At 54.5% G+C, this 17,613-nt stretch overlaps 4 protein-coding genes across 7 annotated transcripts in view; 2 read left to right on the top strand and 2 right to left on the bottom strand.

Annotated features, from left to right (window-relative positions):
- EFTUD2 (elongation factor Tu GTP binding domain containing 2) overlaps window positions 1–1,066 on the bottom strand; it is a 45,486-nt gene extending 44,420 nt beyond the window's left edge. Inside the window, exon 1 of the mRNA XM_025986837.2 lies at window positions 753–1,066. The gene's annotated coding sequence lies outside the window, so the exon portion shown is untranslated. The remainder of the gene's footprint in view (window positions 1–752) is intronic.
- Window positions 1,067–1,115: 49 nt separating this feature from the next.
- On the top strand, window positions 1,116–6,922 carry DNAAF19 (dynein axonemal assembly factor 19). Of its 2 annotated transcripts, XM_025986930.2 has the most exons (4): window positions 1,116–1,190; window positions 2,164–2,315; window positions 2,864–2,996; window positions 3,878–6,922. In XM_025986930.2, the coding sequence occupies exons 2-4, from the start codon at window positions 2,173–2,175 to the stop codon at window positions 4,328–4,330; spliced, it is 729 nt and encodes a 242-aa protein (XP_025842715.2). In that variant the 5' UTR covers window positions 1,116–1,190; window positions 2,164–2,172; the 3' UTR covers window positions 4,331–6,922. The 2 variants fall into 2 exon arrangements, with proteins under 2 accessions (XP_025842715.2, XP_072603108.1); XM_072747007.1 differs by lacking the exon at window positions 1,116–1,190 and having other exon boundaries at window positions 2,108–2,315.
- Window positions 5,399–6,637, top strand: FAM187A (family with sequence similarity 187 member A). Its single transcript, XM_025986929.2, has one exon. It carries the CDS (start codon window positions 5,399–5,401, stop codon window positions 6,635–6,637), a length of 1,239 nt encoding a protein of 412 aa, XP_025842714.1.
- Window positions 6,923–7,338: 416 nt separating the features above from the next.
- GFAP (glial fibrillary acidic protein) lies at window positions 7,339–16,849 on the bottom strand. Of its 3 annotated transcripts, XM_025986828.2 has the most exons (10): window positions 16,261–16,849; window positions 15,315–15,375; window positions 15,025–15,120; window positions 13,995–14,156; window positions 12,499–12,624; window positions 12,078–12,298; window positions 11,440–11,483; window positions 10,950–11,069; window positions 9,589–9,674; window positions 7,339–8,917 (listed from the first exon to the last, which is right to left on the bottom strand). In XM_025986828.2, the coding sequence occupies exons 1-10, from the start codon at window positions 16,722–16,724 to the stop codon at window positions 8,876–8,878; spliced, it is 1,422 nt and encodes a 473-aa protein (XP_025842613.2). In that variant the 5' UTR covers window positions 16,725–16,849; the 3' UTR covers window positions 7,339–8,875. The 3 variants fall into 3 exon arrangements, with proteins under 3 accessions (XP_025842613.2, XP_025842614.2, XP_072603107.1); XM_025986829.2 differs by lacking the exon at window positions 10,950–11,069; XM_072747006.1 differs by lacking the exons at window positions 7,339–8,917; window positions 9,589–9,674 and having other exon boundaries at window positions 10,945–11,069.
- Between the last annotated feature and the right edge of the window lie 764 nt (window positions 16,850–17,613).

Below are 17,613 nucleotides of genomic sequence, written 5' to 3'. Positions count from 1 at the left end.
CAAAGGCAGGCGCCAAACCGCTGCGCCACCCAGGGATCCCAGATTTTATTTATTCATGAGAGACAGACATAGGCAGAGGGAGAAGCAGGTTCCTCGCTGAGGGGGGCTGACCCCGGGACCACGACCTGAGCCAAAAACAGACAGACGCTCAACCACGGAGCCACCCAGGCGTCCCTACTTTCACCGTTTTATTATTATTTTTACTAGTAGTACTAGACCCTCGTTCACATATTTAGGTCATTTTCACTGTCATTTCCCCAACTAAAATTTAAGCAAGGACTTTTTTTCACTTAGAATACGCTGGTACAAAATAAGACCTCCGTAAGTATTTGTTGAATGAATGATTCCTACAGCGCACAGAGAAGGTAGCTGACCTGTCCACAGTTGCACAAAACTGGTGACCAAATCTCACTGCAACTTCCCGCTATAACGTAGGCTCTCAAACGAATACACAATAAAGACGAAAGGAGCTCGGTAAAGAAGGGGTGAAGAACGCACAGATGGAAGAGGGAGTAAGACAACGACCTCTGTTCAGGGACGGGGATTTTACGGACGGTCAACATTTATGCCCTCCCTCCCCACGCTCCCGGAATAGAGGTATGTGCTGTCTTTCCTTTCCCGCTCCACGCCTCAGTTTACCCATCTACAAAGTGAAAGGGGCAGAAAGTCTACAATGTCTCTTCCAGACTGGACATTACTTCCCATCCCGCCCGGAGCAACTTTCTCCGCCGTTGACCCGCGCGCCAGCTCACCTGCCGCCCGCTCGGCCTAAAGCTCCAAGTCCGCCGCGCGAGACCGCGCTTCCGCCCCACGCCGCCGCACCGCTGCGCCCGCCGAACGGAAGGACCCCGCAGACGCCGCCGTCGCGTTGCTGCCCCGAGACAGCCCTCTGCCTGAGGACGGGCTAGGAGGAATGCCGGCCGCGGATCCAGGAACCGGCGACGTGGAGTCGTAGGCCCCGAAGCCAAGGTGTGGGCTGCTCCAAAGAGACGGACGCCTGAGGAGGCACGAATCTGGTCAGGCGCCTCGAAGCCACCCTGAAAGGGGGGGCCTTCGGGATGATCACGTGGTCAGGCTGCTGGAGCAGTTGCTGAGCAACCACGGCGGCTAGGCGTGGTCTACGCCGAGCCCTGCTGTTCTGGTGGTGTAACTGAGTATTCTCAAGGAAAGCAAGGGAATCTAGGCCTGAGGTCCTGGGGTGAAGGGCTGGGGGGCGGAGGGTTAGTTGTTCTCTCTCATCAATGACTGGGGAGGGCTCAGAACTGGACAGGAGCCGGGACACCTGAGTTCAGTTCCCGGCCTACCCAGCCCCTCCCCCTCCTGGCCTACAGCGCTGGGGTAGAGGAAAAAGGCTCTATGAGGTTGCTAGCAGACCTCTTGCTTCCCTGCCCTGCTGATGATGACACCACCACAAAATCTAGCTCAACGCACCGAAAGTCTGAGGTTCAGAGAGGTCTCATAGCAAGTAAATGCCAGAGCCACTACTAAAACCTGCATAGATGATTTCCCTGTAGAAAGGATCAATCAGCCTCACATGCAGAGGCCGCAGAAGTACCGGGGCAGAACTAAAGCCATTGCTCAAGTGACCTGTGCTCCAACTGGTCTGAACAGAGGGATCATTGAGCCCCTTCTCTGCCACTTCTGCGTGATTTCGTACTTAGTCCTTGCATCTGGTTTGGGTGAAAACTATCATTCCCCATGACAAAATTTAAATGATGGGTGAAATTTCATCCCTCGGCTCAGGAGCATAGTTAACAGTAGTTCTGCTTTTGTGGAAGGCCCTTTGTCATAGCACCTCACTATAGAGTGAGCCCATGTGGAAGAGAGAAGGGACTTAGTTCCAAGATCCAAATGTCGCGTCAGTGGAAGCTCCAAAATTGAAATGCTTTCAGAGGCAGAGAACAAAATTACCACTGGAAGCCGAACTGCAAGTCAGAACTCTGTGTTCTATTTCCAGTGACAAGTGTTAAGCAACTCCTCACTGTGCAACTCAGCTCCCCTCAATAAAGTAGTGGAGAATTAGATTGTTGTAACACCCTCCAAAATAAGTAGAAAGATATTCAGAGTGCTTTGGGATCATTTTGCAGGCTGGCAAAAAATGCAGACACGTCCTTCCCCCTGATACATGTCATCCACAGATGTCCATTCCCTTTGCCTTCCTAGAAACAGGCCATGGAAAGGAATGACATCATTGACTTCAAGGCCTTGGAGAAAGAGCTGCAGGCTGCGCTCACCGCTGATGAGAAATACAAACGGGAGAATGCTGCCAAGTTACGGGCAGTGGAACAAAAGGTGGCTTCCTATGAGGAATTCAGGTTGGCTTAATGCTGTTTTTCTCAGACCCTCCCATTACAATGGATGATACTGGGTAAGAGCATGTGCTTTGAAGTCAGACAATTCTGGTGTCAGTGCTGGCCCTGCCTTCTGCTACCTGTGTGATTTATTTTTCTTTAAGATTTTATTTATTTATTCATGAGAGACACATAGAGAGAAGCAGAGACATAGGCAGAGGGAGAAGCAGGCTCCTTGCAGGGAGCCTGATGCAGAACTCGATCCTAGGACCCCAGGATCACGACCTGAGCCACCCAGGTGCCCCTACCTGTGTGATCTTATGCAAGTTATTTAACCTCTTGAAGCCTCTGTTCCTCGTGTGTAAAAGAGAATAACCTATTTTACAGTTAAATAAATTATTACATGTAAGATTTCAAGCACAATATCTGGCACATGGGGGGTGTTTAAAAACTGTCAGCCACTGTTGCTGTTAGGTTTCACTGGTAGGTTTCACCTCTGTTAGGCAAAGTCCAGCCACCTCACATCCACAGATAGCAATGAGACTATGCTCCACTCTGTCCTTTGCCCACAGGGGTATTGTCCTTGCATCACATCTGAAGCCACTGGAGCGGAAGGACAAGATAGGAGGAAAGAGGACTGTACCCTGGAACTGTCACACTACTCAGAGAGGGACCTCTCAGGATGAGGCCACTGAAATCACCCAGGTAGGTGAGGCCTAGCCTTTTCAGACCAGTAGGATTCTCTGCGTTGAACCTCCAATCTGGTCTTCTTACAATACATAGTTCTTGTTAAACCGACAGAGGCAGGTTTCTGTCCCAATCCCAGAAAGAAAAGCAACTAGCAGATGATGAGGGTGAGTTAAACTGGGCAGAACAAGTCAGAAAGGTTACCGGGCTGGATGGCTCAGTGGTTGAGTGTCTGCCTTGGCTCAGGTCATGAGCCCCGGGGTCCTGGGATCGAGTCCCAAGTCAGGCTCCCTGTAGAGAGCCTGCTTCTCCTCTGCCTGTGTCTCTGCCTCTCTGTGTGTGTCTCTCATGAATAAATAAATAAAAATCTTTTTTTAAAAAAAGGAAAGGGAAAGGTGGGATAGGCAGGTCTTCTCCACTCACTCCTTTGACTTGTGCTCCCAGATCAGATTTGAGTTGCTCTGCCCCCAGCTTATATAGTATATAGTGTAATGAACCTGTGGCAATGTTAAGAGAGACACCCAGTCTGTCAGATTTTTAACACTTGCCTTGAATTCCTTTTTGTCTTTCTGAGGTGTTAACCATCCCCTCTGCCCTGCTCAGAGAAAAGCCTGACTTACACTCATAGAACAGGGCTAGGTCCACATTCATCAGTGGGAAAATCGTGGTACACCTGAGATTCTCAAATCATGTCCTGGGTTCCTTGGGCCCTCCTTCCCTATGCCACTCCCAGTTCCCTGATCTGAAAACCAGGCTCACAGGGACCACAGCCTACCCAATGCTCAGAGAACAACACTAGAGCTAAGATGAAAACCCACAGGCTCCCCTCCCTGTCACTGCCTCATTGGCACAGAGCAGCTGGAAGAGCTCAGGACTTCCTGTCTTTCCTTGTGATCCAGGTGAAAACACTTTTCCAGCCTGAGACCTCCGCAGAGTTCTACCGTGATTGGCGGCGGTATTTGCGGAGTGGGCCAGAGCGCTACCAGGCCTTGCTGCAGCTCGGAGGTCCAAAGCTGGGTCATCTCTTCCAGACGGACGTGGGGTTTGGACTTCTAGGGGAGCTGCTGGTGGCACTGGCTGATCATGTGAGGCCAGCTGACCGGTTGGTGGTACTAGGGATCCTGCGCAGCCTGGCGGGCACCGGGCGCTTCACTCTGAACCTGAGCCTGCTGAGCCATGCGGAGAGAGAGAGCTGCAGAGGCCTGTTTCAGAAGCTGCAGGCCATGAGTGCTCCCAGATCCACAAAGGGGGGCTTCAGCCAGGCGGAGTGGGGTCTGGAGGAGCAGCCTGGTGTGCTCCAGGAGGAGGAGAGGCTCCTGCAAGAGCTGCTAGGGGTATACCGGGTGGATTGATGGGGTCAGTTGCCTTCAGAGGACCCCAGTGGCCCCTGAAAGAATTTTTTGTTTGTTGAAGGGGGCTCTTCAGGACTGTAATGAGAAGCCCACACCTAATCCCCATCTCAACTTGGAATTTTCAGAGCAGATGCAGGAATCGAATCTTCCCCATTTCTCAGGGCGCCCTGGAGGCTCAATATTCTGTACTATGTAGATCAACAGGATGGACAAGGGCCCAAGAACTTGAAAGAATTTTGCTTGCCATCCTTAGAGTCTACCAAGCCTCCCATAGGCCCTGAGAGATGAGTGTGTGCCCAACCAAATGCTGGCTATACCCGTTGAAGCCTCTATTCAAAATAATAGTAGTAGTAGTAGTAGTAATAATAGTAATAAATAAGAAGAGGAAAGAAAAGAAAAATAAAAAACAAATTCATTCATCTTCCATGGTAAACAAATACTGATCTCCACAGCTCTTAACAGGAATACCCCAAGCCAGTGAATGGATATTTAATTGGCAAATAATCAAATGCTACCTCATTGAGGTATTCTATGTTCCTCAGGGGCTCCTCAGGGAATTCCTGCGCTGGGGAGCCTGGGAAAGCCCCAAGCCATCAGCTTAGGTCTGGCCAGCCTCCCAGGCTTCAGATGGCCAGATGTGCAGGCAGGTGGGTCTTCTTCAATTCCTGGATTAACCAAAGGGAAGACCTTTCCACTAACCAGGCAGGCAGGGCCTGAAGCAGGAAGGCAGAGATTTTCCTGTTCTGGCACCTGTGCCCTTCTCATTCCGGTTTCTCTTGACCCATTCTTGGGCGAGTGCCAGTGTTCTAGAAAGGGGAGAGAGGGCTAGGTTCTAGAATGGTTTTCCCTCAAGATCACATCTGGAACATGAGAAGGGCATCTTGTACATCAGCTGGGAATAAATTGCCTGGCCTTTGGCCACTTCCTCTGCAGATTCTTGCTTCTCTTCCTGGCTGCTTAATTCTTTCTCATATAGATACCCGCTCCTGGAAGTGATTTCTAGAAGTCCTGTAGGCCTTTCAGTGCCTTGGCTTTGCCCTGCCCCCCTGACCATTGCCTCTTGTGGGCATGAACATGGCCCACCCCACTGTGCTCCTGTGGGTGTGGGGGAGTCTCCAGGCCTTTGAACTTGTGGAGAAGGAGAATATTTTTCAGAGGACCCCTTGCCCAGCGTTTCTGATGTTTGACAATGCAGCCTACCTGGCCGACATGAGCTTCGAGCTTCCCTGCCACTGCAAGCCTGAGGAGGTGTCTGCTGTGGTCTGGTACTATCAAAAGCACCTGGGCAGCCGCCACACCAAAGTGCTGACAGACTTTGACGGGCGGGTGCTGACAGAGGAATCCCAGGTGCGTGTGGGCAGCGACATGCTGGTTCGTTTCAGCATCCGCATGTTCAGCCTGTTGGTTTTCCGGGCCCAGCCTGAGGACTCGGGCTTGTATTTTTGTGGCACCCGCAAGGGGGACTACTTTTATGCCTATGATGTGGACATCCAGAGCAGTGAGGGAATGGTGGCCACCTTCAAGGACCAGGGCCAGGAGCCCATTGCAGATGAGCACCGCGGGAGCCTCCACATCTTCACCACCTTCTGGGAGTGGACCCCTTGTGACCGCTGTGGGGTGCGTGGGGAGCAATGGCGCATTGGCCTCTGCTACTTGCAGAGCCCAGATCTCTCCCCACGTTACCACAAGACACTACCTGACGTGGTGTCCTGTGGTTCACAGGCTGTGCCCAGAAAGCTTCGGGCCCAGACCAGGGAGCATACACCCGAACTACTGGTCCAGAGCTGTGTGGTGCCCTGTGAGAAGAAGGTTCAGGACGGCCTGATGGCCATCTTCAGCTATGTGGCCAAGGTGGGCAGCCGGCCCTGGGTGCCTGAGGTCCCCATTCAGTTCCATGAGCAGAGGCTGGGCCATGGACTCATTATCTCCTGTCCTGGGTCCCGGCCCGAGCACGCTGTGGCCTGGGACAAGGACCACCAGTACCTCTACCGCACACAGTACCTGAAGGGTGTCAACAGGTCCATGAGAGTGTTCATCGACCACGGCAACCATCTCCACATCCGTTTCACCCAGCTGAGTGACCGGGGCATCTACTATTGCTGGCGGCAGGGGGTGCGGGTTGCAGGGTTCCGACTGGGTGTTGCATCTCGGGGCGGCTACCGGATCTCATTCTCAGACCCGGAGACTCGCTTTGCTATGGAGCTCACCCTACTAGGCTACCTGTTCATCACGGCTGTCTTTGTCACCATTCACCTCTGTAGGTGCTGCTGTTACTTATTTCACTGTTGTCCCAACTTCTCCCCTTAGATCCCCCTTTTTTCCCACCTCTGAAGACCAGCTGTGCTCAGATGTGTTTGTTAAATGATGCCGGATGCCTCTGGGTGGGCATCCCAGGCTGGGCTGTGTGGCAAGGGGGTGTGTGGACAAATCTGTTAGTTACAACCTGCTCCTGGCAGGTGGAGAAGCCTGAGGCAGGTGGGAGATGGGGGGCTGAGGCCAGTATGGAAGTAGCTAGGGTGCACGTCTTCCAACTTCACGCTCAGAGAAGGAAGAAGTGAACCTAGTATTTATCAAATGGCCTTTTTGATGCTGGAACAGTGTTTGAGGTGCTTTATTTTCTTGTCTTGGAGGATTGCTAAATAGGCGCTGGTTGAATTAGGGGTAGCAGGGAGAGGAAGAGGGAGTGGGGGAGCCTCATATATGTTCTTGTCTCCACAATGGCAGGTTTGAGGGAAAAGGTAGAGACTAGTACAGGGGAAATGGGTGAGGAAAGTGGAATTCAACATCAGGGTTTTTCCCAGGGCTAGGGACTGAGTGAGAAGAGGGGCGGGGGGCACCAGGGCTGCCATGGGGAGCATGGTTAGAGCTGGGATTTGTCATGTGCCTGCTGCTTGGGGGTTTGGGGTCCCAAGATGATCAGCAATAAGAAGCAAGTTGAGTCTTGCCCAAGGCTACTTCCTGCCCTCTCCCCCAGCCCCAGCCTCCCCTGAAAAGATCAGAGTCCACTCTGGGAAAGGCCACAGCAATTGTCTTTATTTACCTTAGTAAGTAAAGGCTGCAGTGGTACCCCGAGGGTTAGCAGCAGCGGGTGGCAGGAGGGAGTGAGGGGAAGGGCACCAGGTCTTGGAAAGAGGGAAGGACTCTCACTTTTCTGGCCTTGGAGGGGTGAGAAAGACCCTGGAGCAGACCCTCTCAGCCCTATTTGTGGGCACAGATAGTCCTGTGCCTGCCCCTCACCCCCAGTCTTCCCATGGAAAGCAGAGCACAAACCAGTCTTCATTCGGTTTGTGCCTCCATTCCCCAAACGATAAAATATAGTGCTACCTACAGTATGAGGGTACATTTTGCATTGGAGTAGGAGGGGAACCACAAGAGCCCTTGGGTTAGGACAAAACAGCAGGTCACTGAAGGGTGGGAAGTATCTGATGTAGGACAGTGGCTTCACCCAGCAGTGTTACTGGGGTTGGGAGGCAGCAGCTACAGTGGCTCAGAGGTCTGGGTGGGGGAATTATGCAGCAAGGAGGGAGGCTTTAAAATAGGAACAAAGTGTGCCCTGCCCCTGGGGACAGCAGCCCCTCTCTCTAGTGTCAGCATCTTCAAGAGGATGAATCACTTCCTTGATTCCCATGACCCAGAGGCCAAGTGTATCTGGTTGCCCATAACCCCCTACTGCGATGTCTAGCATCATCCTAACTGCCTCCTCTACGCTTCTCCTCTTGCCTCCCCTCCAGCCTTATGGAGGGAGGATTCCTGGGCTTGACCTCTCTGTATCCAAGCTAGGGGCCAGGCAGCCCCCCTCTACTCCTTCCCAGCACCCCATCCCTCTCCACTTACACTATAGATCCTCCAAGTGCTGAGAATCAAGCTCCCACACGCCCATGGCATGCCCAAAGCGTGCCCACATGTCAGCTCAGTGGGACTGAGACATTTGAATTGTCACTCAGGAGGCCCCTCTGAGATCTGGGCAGGCCAGGCATTCTGTCTGGGGACTACTCCAAGTGGCAGGATGTCCCCACCCAGTCTCAGACTGCTCAGGGTCAGTCTAGAATAAGAAACCTCTGACCAGGGCTATCTTGCCCGTGGGGAGTTGCCCTTCCTGTCTGAGTCTCTGTTTTCCTCCAACAGCCTGAGGAAACTCTTAAGGCCCACTTCCCAGATACCCCCAGGGACCTCCAGTTCTGGCAACAGTTGCCATGACAACAAGGATTAGGGCTATGGAGGGTGATTTATTGGGTCCCCTGACCTCAACTTCTTCCTCCCACAGTTCTAACCCAAGCTGCTAGCCACACCCCTCCAGACCACCCCTTTGGGTGGGGAGTGACTTGTTAGTTGGAATTATTGGGTGCAGGGTGGGTGCCCTCTGGTAGGCCTACTACCGATGGAGCCTAGAGCAGCAAGCTAGCATAGAGGTGGAGGGACGAGGGGAGCAGCTGGGGCAGGTGGGAACTCAGGTCTGGGGAAGTCAGCTATAGAGGAGGGGCAACAATCCCATCCGCTCAGACCCCTCAGGCTGTGTGGGACATGGGCCACCAGGTGGGTCCTGCTTCACATCACCTCCTTGTGCTCCTGCTTGGATTCCTTAATGACCTGCAGGGTACAGAGAGAAGTGCACAACAGTTAGGGGCTCACACAGACATCAGGTCCACCACTGCTAGGCTATGCGACCTTGGAGAAATCCCCAGTTTTCCTGGGTTTTTCTTTTCTGTGATAGTAACCAGAACCCCCTCACGCAGCTGCCAGGAAATGAGGGAATACTTGCAAGCATTTAGCACCATGCCTGGCCCATGGTGAGCTGATGTGGTAAGTTAGCTAGCTGCTGTCGCTGGCGTGGCAAGGAGGGGCTATGCCAAATCCCCCCTTCCTGTTCCTCTGGCAGGTTCCTTTTATCAAGCTGGAAATTGAAAGCTGGGAGTGAAAGCTACTAACTTTATTTTCCTTTCTCTCTCTCCCCAGGCTAGAGTCTGAGGGCACCTGAGTCTGAGGGTACCTGAGTCTGAGGGCGAGACAGGGAGAAAGTCCAAATCAGGACTCCATCCAGTGGCCTAGACACCCAGGGTCCCTAGAACTGCCAGTGGAGGGGATTGGGAATTGAATTATATCCCGGTTCCTTCCCCTCTTCCAGAGCCTCCCTGGGAAGCTCTTCTGAGTAATTGAGAACCTTCTATGTGCCAGTTCAGGCTTTCTTCCAAAGTCTGGCCTCGAAAATTCCTGCAGGCAGCCAGGGCCTGATAGGGCCAGAATCTCAGATCTGACCTTACCTCTCCATCCCGCATCTCCACGGTCTTTACCACGATGTTCCTCTTGAGGTGGCCTTCTGACACGGACTTGGTGTCCAGGCTGGTTTCTGTAGTCATGGGGACAGGAGGCCCCTTGTTGGCTCTTGGGTCACTAAACATCCTCCCCTACTCCCAGCTTCCCTATGACACCCACAGTTTTGGGAATTGAGTATGAAAGTCTGTCCAACCAGGCAGAGAGGGCTAGGCTCTTTCAAGGAGGCTGGAGACCCCCCAAGTTCCCACAGTGCTAGGCAAGACCTAGCTGTTCCAGCCAGTGCTTTGCTCACTTCCCTGGCCTGGCTGCATTTTGGTCCCTCTGCCAGCTCTGACCTGGCACCTGGCTTTCTGACAACCCAGTGCTGTGCCGAGGAAGGAACACACGGGCTTTGAAATCAGGTAGGCCAGAGCTCGAGTCTCAGCTCAGCCTCAAGGCTGTGAGCAAGGTAATTTACCTCTCCCAGCCTCAGTTTCCTAATCTGCAAAATGGGGGTGATGGTATCTACTTCTCTAGGTGGGAGCAAGGAGTCAGTTTACTGAAATAATACATGTTAAGTGCCTAGCACATACTAGTGCTCAATATACACGGGTCCCTTTCCTGTTCCCCTTCCCTTCTACTTCTCTCTGCCACTTCTCTGGTCCCTACTGACCCTTTACTGTTTGGCACTTGGCAGTATTACCTTGACCTGCTCTGCCTGGTTAAACTTCCGATGCTGAACTGTGCCCCAGGACATGCAGATCTAGGGTTCCTAGATTTCTAGAGCAGAATTTTTTTTTCCCCTTAGATAAGAATCATGTGAGGGCCACATACAAGTAAGAAGTAATTTAGTTTTTCCCCCCCTCGGAGAGAAAAATGTAATATGTCACTCTCACTAATATTTAAAATTAAGAGAAGGGAGCATAAAACTTTATTCACTCCAAGAGCAGCAGTCTAGGGGGAAATACTCCTCTGGGCTGAATCAGCCCTGAGCTGAGCTGTGGAGGCTCAGGGACAGATGTATCGAGCAGAGAACCTGGCCACCAGGCACGGCAAAACCCAAGGGGCCCTCCCACTGATGGGGAAGAGGTGAGGCAGAGGCTGGCATTTGCTCAGAGGCCCCAGAGCATCTCGTCTGAGCACCAGAGGATATATCACTTTGAACACCAGCCAGCTCTGCTAGTTTAACCAACATTTACTCTGTGCCAGGTCCTGGGCTGGGCACTGAAGTTGCTGAGATAATGACACAAGCATGGCCCTTTAGGGAAACCCGAGAGGAGGGAGCCCAGGAGGGCAGGGCAAATGGGCCTGGTGAGGCTCGCTCTCTGTCAGGCTGAGAAATGCACCGTGTCAGAGGCAGGCTGCTAACCGAGAGCCGGCGGGGCTCCATTTACAATCTGGTGAGCCTGTATTGGTATAACTTGTATTGTGAGGCTTTTGAGATGTCTTGTGACCTTGTGACTTTCCCCTTCTTTGGTGCTTTTGCCCCCTGTAGTGACAAGCAGTTAAAAAAACAAAAACAAAAACATAAAACACTTAGATGGGCAGAGCTTGCTCAGGGATCTGCAGACAGGACAGAGATGGAGACCTTCACCCAATTCTGCTGTAGGATGGGGTGGCAGGGTTAGGGAATGGGACACAGGGCAGAGCAGGACAGGAGAAGCTGCAAGCCCCACCTGGAATGCTCTGAGCTGCTGTGTTCTGGCTGGAAGCTCTGCGGTGAATTATGTAGGCCCCCAAAGAGAGCCCTGGACCGGACCCCTTTGCCCTGGTCCTCAGCCCCAGGCCAGAGCAGCTGCCCACATGGGGGGAGGGGGCAGGAATCCAACACCCTGCCCACAAGGCCCTGCTCTACTGACCTCGGATCTGCAAGTTGGAGAAGGTCTGCACGGGAATGGTGATGCTGAAAGATAGCAAAGGCGGAAGAGTGACCAGGCTGTCCAAGGACATCCTTGGGGCCAGGTCCTGATCTAGGGTTATCAGGACAGCCTCCAAGCTCTTCTTTTTGCCAGGAAGAGCTGAGCCCATCTCCTGGCTTTCCCCAGCAGCCTACATGCTCCCTGGGACTCCTAGAGTCTGCAAGGGGCTTGGGTGTTGTCTGCCAGAGGCACATCTCTGTTTGAAAGAGTGGAGGCCTGGAGGATGGCAGAGGGAGAGAGGAAGTGGTGAAGAAAGTTCTGAGGAGGCAAAAGAGAGGGTCAGGGGAAAAGTCCAATCTTCATTGGGAGGGTGGGGAGTAAGCCTCTTAGTTTGGGGGAGGTAACCCAAGTCCTCACCCTATGACCTCACCAACACCAACTGAATGGAATCCATTAATTCATTCACCAAACATTTGTGAGTACCTACTGTGTGTTAGGTGAGCACTGTGCTGGGCACTGGGATAGGAGGGGGCACAACACAAAATGAATATGACAGTCCCTGACGGGAGCAAGGAGACTCCAGGGAGGGGCAGCAGGGAGGACACCCCTCCCCAACCACGCCCCCGGTGGCCTCTCACCGGTTCTCCTCGCCCTCCAGCAGTTTCCTGTAGGTGGCGATCTCAATGTCCAGGGCCAGCTTGACATTCAGCAGGTCCTGGTACTCCTGCAGATGGCGGGCCATCTCATCTTTGAGGTTCTGTCCCTCCTCCTCCAGCCGGGCTAGTGCCTCCTGGTAACTCGCAGCCTCCCTTGCATGGCGCTCCTCCTGCTCCCGCATCTGCCTCTCCAGGGACTCGTTCTGCAGGGTGGAGCCGGCAGGTGCCTCGGGGAGGGATCACTGCCCGCCCCCGCCTGATCCCCAGCCTCCCCTGTGGCTCCCCGCCCAGTAAGTGTGCAGCGCCCCTGCCCTCCGTCCGGTCCCCGCCCCTGGCTGGCAGGTCCCCCAGGCTCAGGCTGGCGCACCAGCATCTGCCCCGCTGCGGCCCTGCCCGCGCTCACCGTGCCGCGCAAGGACTCCAGGTCGCAGGTCAAGGTCTGCAGCTGGCGACGGTAGTCGTTGGCCTCGTGCTTGGCCTGGCGGAGCAGCTCGGCGTTGCGGGCAGCGGCGTCGGTCAGGTCCGCGAACTAGGGCGGAGAGCACTAGTTCTCTGTGGAGAACTGTCGAGGGAGCTGTGCGGGCTGGTGGGTCTCTGGGAATTCAGGGAGATGGCCAGGACCCCAGGCTTGGTGTCCAGATCTCCCTGGGACTCCGGCCCTGGGTGGGATTATTCCCAGTGACCGTGTCCCATGAACAGAAGGCAAAGGAGGTCCCTGCTAGGGCCCCGGCAACTAGCACAGTGCCTGGGCAGGGAGTGAAGAAACCAACGGTGCTGGCAGCAGAATCCAGAAACTCCTGTGCTGGCAGCCTTCCAGGAGCCTGAACCCACCCCCCCGCCGCCCCCACCGTGGACAGGGGTTTCTGGTGAGCAGTACCCTGGGTTCTAAAAGTCCTTTCTCCCCCTAGCTGGCAGTGAAGCTCTCATGGCTCCATCAGGCCTTGACCTTCTCAGAACCATCACTGGCTTCTGCCACTCACACTCCTTAGCTCGGATGCTGGGCTGGCATCTCTGGGCCCTTGCCTCTCTGTGCTTTCTTACCCTCGGAATGCCTCTCCCCTCTTCTCTTCATGTTCTTTGGCTGCCAGTCTTTCCTAGCCCAAATGCCCTCCCTTCTATGGTATGTTCCCCATGTTGCATATAAGCTGCCCAGCAGTGTTCTCTCTAGACACCATATTTGGGTGCATATCACATCTCCCTGGTTTGACAGGTCTCTGTATCCTGGGCAGTGCTGACATGCAGTGGATGCCCAGTGACCCAGGATACAGACAACAGAGGCATCAAGAACACAGGCTCCCAAGTGTGATGGCTAGGGTTAGACATCCAGCTCTACCACTTAGGAACTGTGTTGACTTTGGTCAAACTAGTTAACCTCTCTGGACTTCAGATCTCTCATCTGTCGAGGAACACTACTTTCTTTGTAGTAAGATAATGTATGCAAAGCACAGGGCCTGGCATACAATGTTGGCTAATAATAGTAATAATAACAATAATAATGATAGTAATAGTAATAAGTACTTATTGGAGGAGCATATGGGGAATGCAGTCGGTTTAGCATCCGACTCCTGGTTTCAGCTCAGATCATGATCTCAGGGTCATGAGATCCAGCCCTGTGTGGGGCTCTGCACTCAGCCTGGAGTCTGCTTGAGATTCTTCCTCCCTCCCTCCCCCTCTGCTCCTCCCCCTGCTCACACTCTCTCTCAAATAAAATCTTTTTTAAAAAGTACTTATTGCAAGTAATGGTGACTGTGTGACCCTGGGCAAGCCCCCTCATTTCTCTGGTGAAGGTCAATGACCTGGAGAGGATCCTCTCCCAGCTTCCCCCACCCTTGTTCCCTGATTCTCTTGTATAGAGCCAGTAGGGCTCCCTGGAGGAAGCAGCCTGGCCCACAGCGCTACCTTGGACCGGTACCATTCCTCTGCCTCATGCATGTTGCTGGATGCCATGGCCTCGTACTGCGTACGGATTTCTCTTAGGGCTGCTGTGAGGTCCGGTTTGGCCACATCCAGCTCCACATGGACCTGCTGCCGGGCCAGCTGCTCCTGGAGCTCCTGCACCTCCTGGCCAGGAGAGAAGGGATGCCAGGGCTTGGGGCCTAGGCTGCAACTGGCATTTCCCCACAATATCATGCCCTTGCCTGCCTGCCCCTTGGACATTGATGTTAGCTAAGGGAAATTGGGCAGTCCTAGTTAGAGGAAGTGGCACAGGCCAAGGGAGGCAGAGGGTAGTTTGGGGGCCTCATGGTGTCCTCCTCCCAGGTTCCACCAGGCAGGAGCACTGAAAGTGTGCCTGTGTTCTTATGGAGAGCAACTGAGTCCCTGTGGTGTGGGTGTGTCTGCAGGGTCCCAGGTTCCATGACATCATAGATTATGAATCTATAATCTGAAGTCAGATCTCAGTGGTGTCTTTTTAAAATGAATGGCTCGCATTTAAATGGAGACAGGTGGCAGTGGGGGTGATGTCAGAGAGACTAACTATGTGACTTCAGCAAGTCACATATCTGGGCTTCGGCGTCCTCCTCTGTGAAAAGGAAATAATACCGGAAGGGTTCCTATCACACAGGGCTGTTGTGAAATAAAAAATGGGGTGGGGCACCTGGGTGGCTCAGTGGTTGAGCGTCTGCCTTTGGCTCAGGTCTTAATCCTGGGGTCCTGGAATCGAGTCCCACATCATGCTCCCCATAGGGAACCTGCCTCTCCCTTTGCCTATGTCTCTGTCTCTCTATGTCTCTCATGAAGAAATAAAATCTTTAAAAAGGGGGGGGGGGCAACAAGTTCTGTTATAATTCTTAGTAAGTGGTGTGTGTCTATGGATTTCACCAGGGGCTAAGGATGCTCTCTTATCTCTATGTCTGTCTCCCCTATGCCTATTTTCTTTCTGTCTGTCTCTGTCTCTCTCTATCCATTTCAATCTCTCTGAGGGCCTTACCTCATCGTGGATCTTCCTCAAAAACCGGATTTCCTCCTCTAGAGACTCAATCTTCCTCTCCAGATCCAGACGGGCTAAGGTGGCTTCATCTGCCTCCTTGAGCAGGGAGGGACAAAAGGCTGCTCTGACCCCAGACTCCTTCTCCCCACTCCCATGTCTTGTCTGGTCCCTCCTTCTGTGGCTGGGGAGAGCAGCACATTGCTCTGGAGGGCTGGGCTTAGGGGCTGTGTGAGTGAACTGCCATCAACTCTTTACCCCCCTCCCCCATCCCTCCTCTCCACTCCCCTCACCTGTCGGTAAGTGGCCAGGTTGTTCTCAGCCTCCAGCCTCAGGTTGGTTTCATCCTGGAACCTGGGGTGGGGGGACACATTCCCGGGTGTCTGCCCCAATCTCCCTGGAGGTGGCTGCCAGAGAGACCCCCACCCCTACCCCTAGGCCCAGTGGAATGGCAGGAGGAGTGAAGGGCAGAGGGTCCCAGACAGAGCCTTGGCCAGAAGGGTGAGCAGATAAGGGCCTGTGCTTTAACTCATTACTAAAGTGCTTTATCAAGGTTGGTGCACCTGCTCCTGCTCACACAGGCGCTTTCACCAACATACACTCACTGCTGCATGCACACTCCTGTACTTGAGGGCACACACGCCTGCCCTGCCAGCTCAGCAAAACACCACGTCCCTGGGGTTTCCTCTGACCTTTGGAAATAGGTTTATTAGAATCTCTACTTCACAGCACTGCAAGCTAAAGTGGCTTGACCAGGATCATAAGCTGGTGACAGGCAGTATCATCTGTGTTCCCAAGCCAGGCTCACCTGCTCTTTCCCTCACCTCCTCCTTTGCCCCAGAGCCCCGTCCTCCTAGTGAACACCAATCTTCCCTTCCCATTCCTCCACTCCACGGACCTGGGCTCTGCAAGGGCACCAGGCCCAGCAGCAGCGAATGAAATACGAAGACCCTGCCTATGGGGGTCCCTGACTTTTCCCACATGGCTTTCCCCAAAGGGGAGGTGCTGAGAGCACCGTGGCTCCTCTGCAAGAGGTCTTTGGGAGTCAGATCCTTGGGACTCTGGGCCTCCTCCCAGTCCCTCCCATCATCTTGGGGAGCAAGGACAGCCCTCCCCTCCCAGAGATGGATAAACAGAGGAGCCAAGGATCACAGAGTCAGAGCCCGGCCTGAGGTCCTGGGCCTGGGGGCGGGCACCTTCCCTGCTCAGGAGGTCCCTCACCCCGGGCCCCCTCCTCACTTCTGCCTCAGGGTGCCCAGGTCCTGTGCCAGATTGTCTCTCTCGACCTCCAGCCGGGCGCTGTTGGCAGTGAGTTGGTCTAGCCGCAGCCTTAGCTCTCGCAGCTCGGCCTGGTAGACGTCGGCCAGCTTGGTGGGCTCCTTGGCCCGCAGTTGGTTCAGCTCAGCAGCCAGAGCCTTGTTCTGCTGTTCCAGGAAGCGCACCTTCTCGATGTAGCTGGCAAAGCGGTCGTTGAGCTCCATCATCTCGGCGCGCTCGCTGGCCCGCGTCTCCTTGAAGCCGGTGTTGAGAGCCGCGGCCAGGGAGAAGTCCACCCGGGGGAGCGCAAGCGGCGTCCGAGCCGCGGAGAGGGAGAGGCGCGGGCCCGGCCCCAGACGGCGGCCAGAGCCCAGGCCTCCCCCGGCCATGTCCGACGAGGAGACGTAGGAGCGGCGAGCGGCCGAGGCGACCCGTCTCCTCTCCATGCTGGCCCTGCCCGCTCCCGGGAAGTGAGGGCTTTATGGAGGCGAGGGCTGGCCTGGCACGGCCCCAGCTGCCCCTGGCAACGCCCCCTGGCATGGCCTGAGGGGGAGGGGCTGGGCCGCAGCTCGCGGGGTGGGGGGCTCCTCTCACCCCACGGAGGTCACTGTGCCAGGGGCTGGGCCTCGTGGGCACGCCAACCCCAGCCGGGTCGCAGACAGAGGTGCTGGTGGGCGATGCCTGGGGCCTGATGCTCCATCTGCGGCCCTGACCACTTAGGCAAGGAGGCCCTTTCTCTGGAAGTTGGGCCAAGAGAGGGCTGGATTAGATGACCTCTGACCCGCTTTCCACCGCTTTCCACCTCTTAGATCCCATGAAGCAGGCCTTCCCGGCTCAGCACTCCTCCTAGTGCCTGCTAAGTGCTGGAATTTGCTTACAGCAAATGTGTTCCATACTCTCAGGAAGCAGCCCGTGTTACAGTGCTGAGCCCCGATCCTAGTGGACTGTTGGACTTCTCTGCTCTGAACACAGGCGTCCTGCATTCCTGCTTTCTCCCCCTTCCCCGGAGGTCTGGGGCTGTGGGCTGGAACTGGTACCAGCCCTTTGTCTAGAGGGTCATTTGAGGCCTCTGTCCAGCAGTGGGGGAGGGGGTGAAGGAAGGGACATAGAAGTTTTGAAGGGGCAAGAAGGGCAGGTGTTGGACTCCCTGGCCTTCTCCCTGGACCACACTTAAGCCCCTGCCTCTGTCCCACCAAGTTCACTTCCCCCGTGCCTGGCCTCCCTGTACCCCTGCCTGGTACAGACAGCTGCACAAAGCAGTTATGGATGAGCTGGCTGTCCCAGCTCCCATCTTTGTTGCTCCATCCCCCAGTTTCCCCACCACCCCTCACCTCA

Source organism: Vulpes vulpes, chromosome 2 (genome assembly GCF_048418805.1).
Source record: "Vulpes vulpes isolate BD-2025 chromosome 2, VulVul3, whole genome shotgun sequence".
NCBI lineage: Eukaryota > Metazoa > Chordata > Mammalia > Carnivora > Canidae > Vulpes > Vulpes vulpes.
The sequence above is the reverse complement of the archived record's forward strand: the minus strand, read 5'-3'. Positions and strand labels throughout refer to the sequence as shown.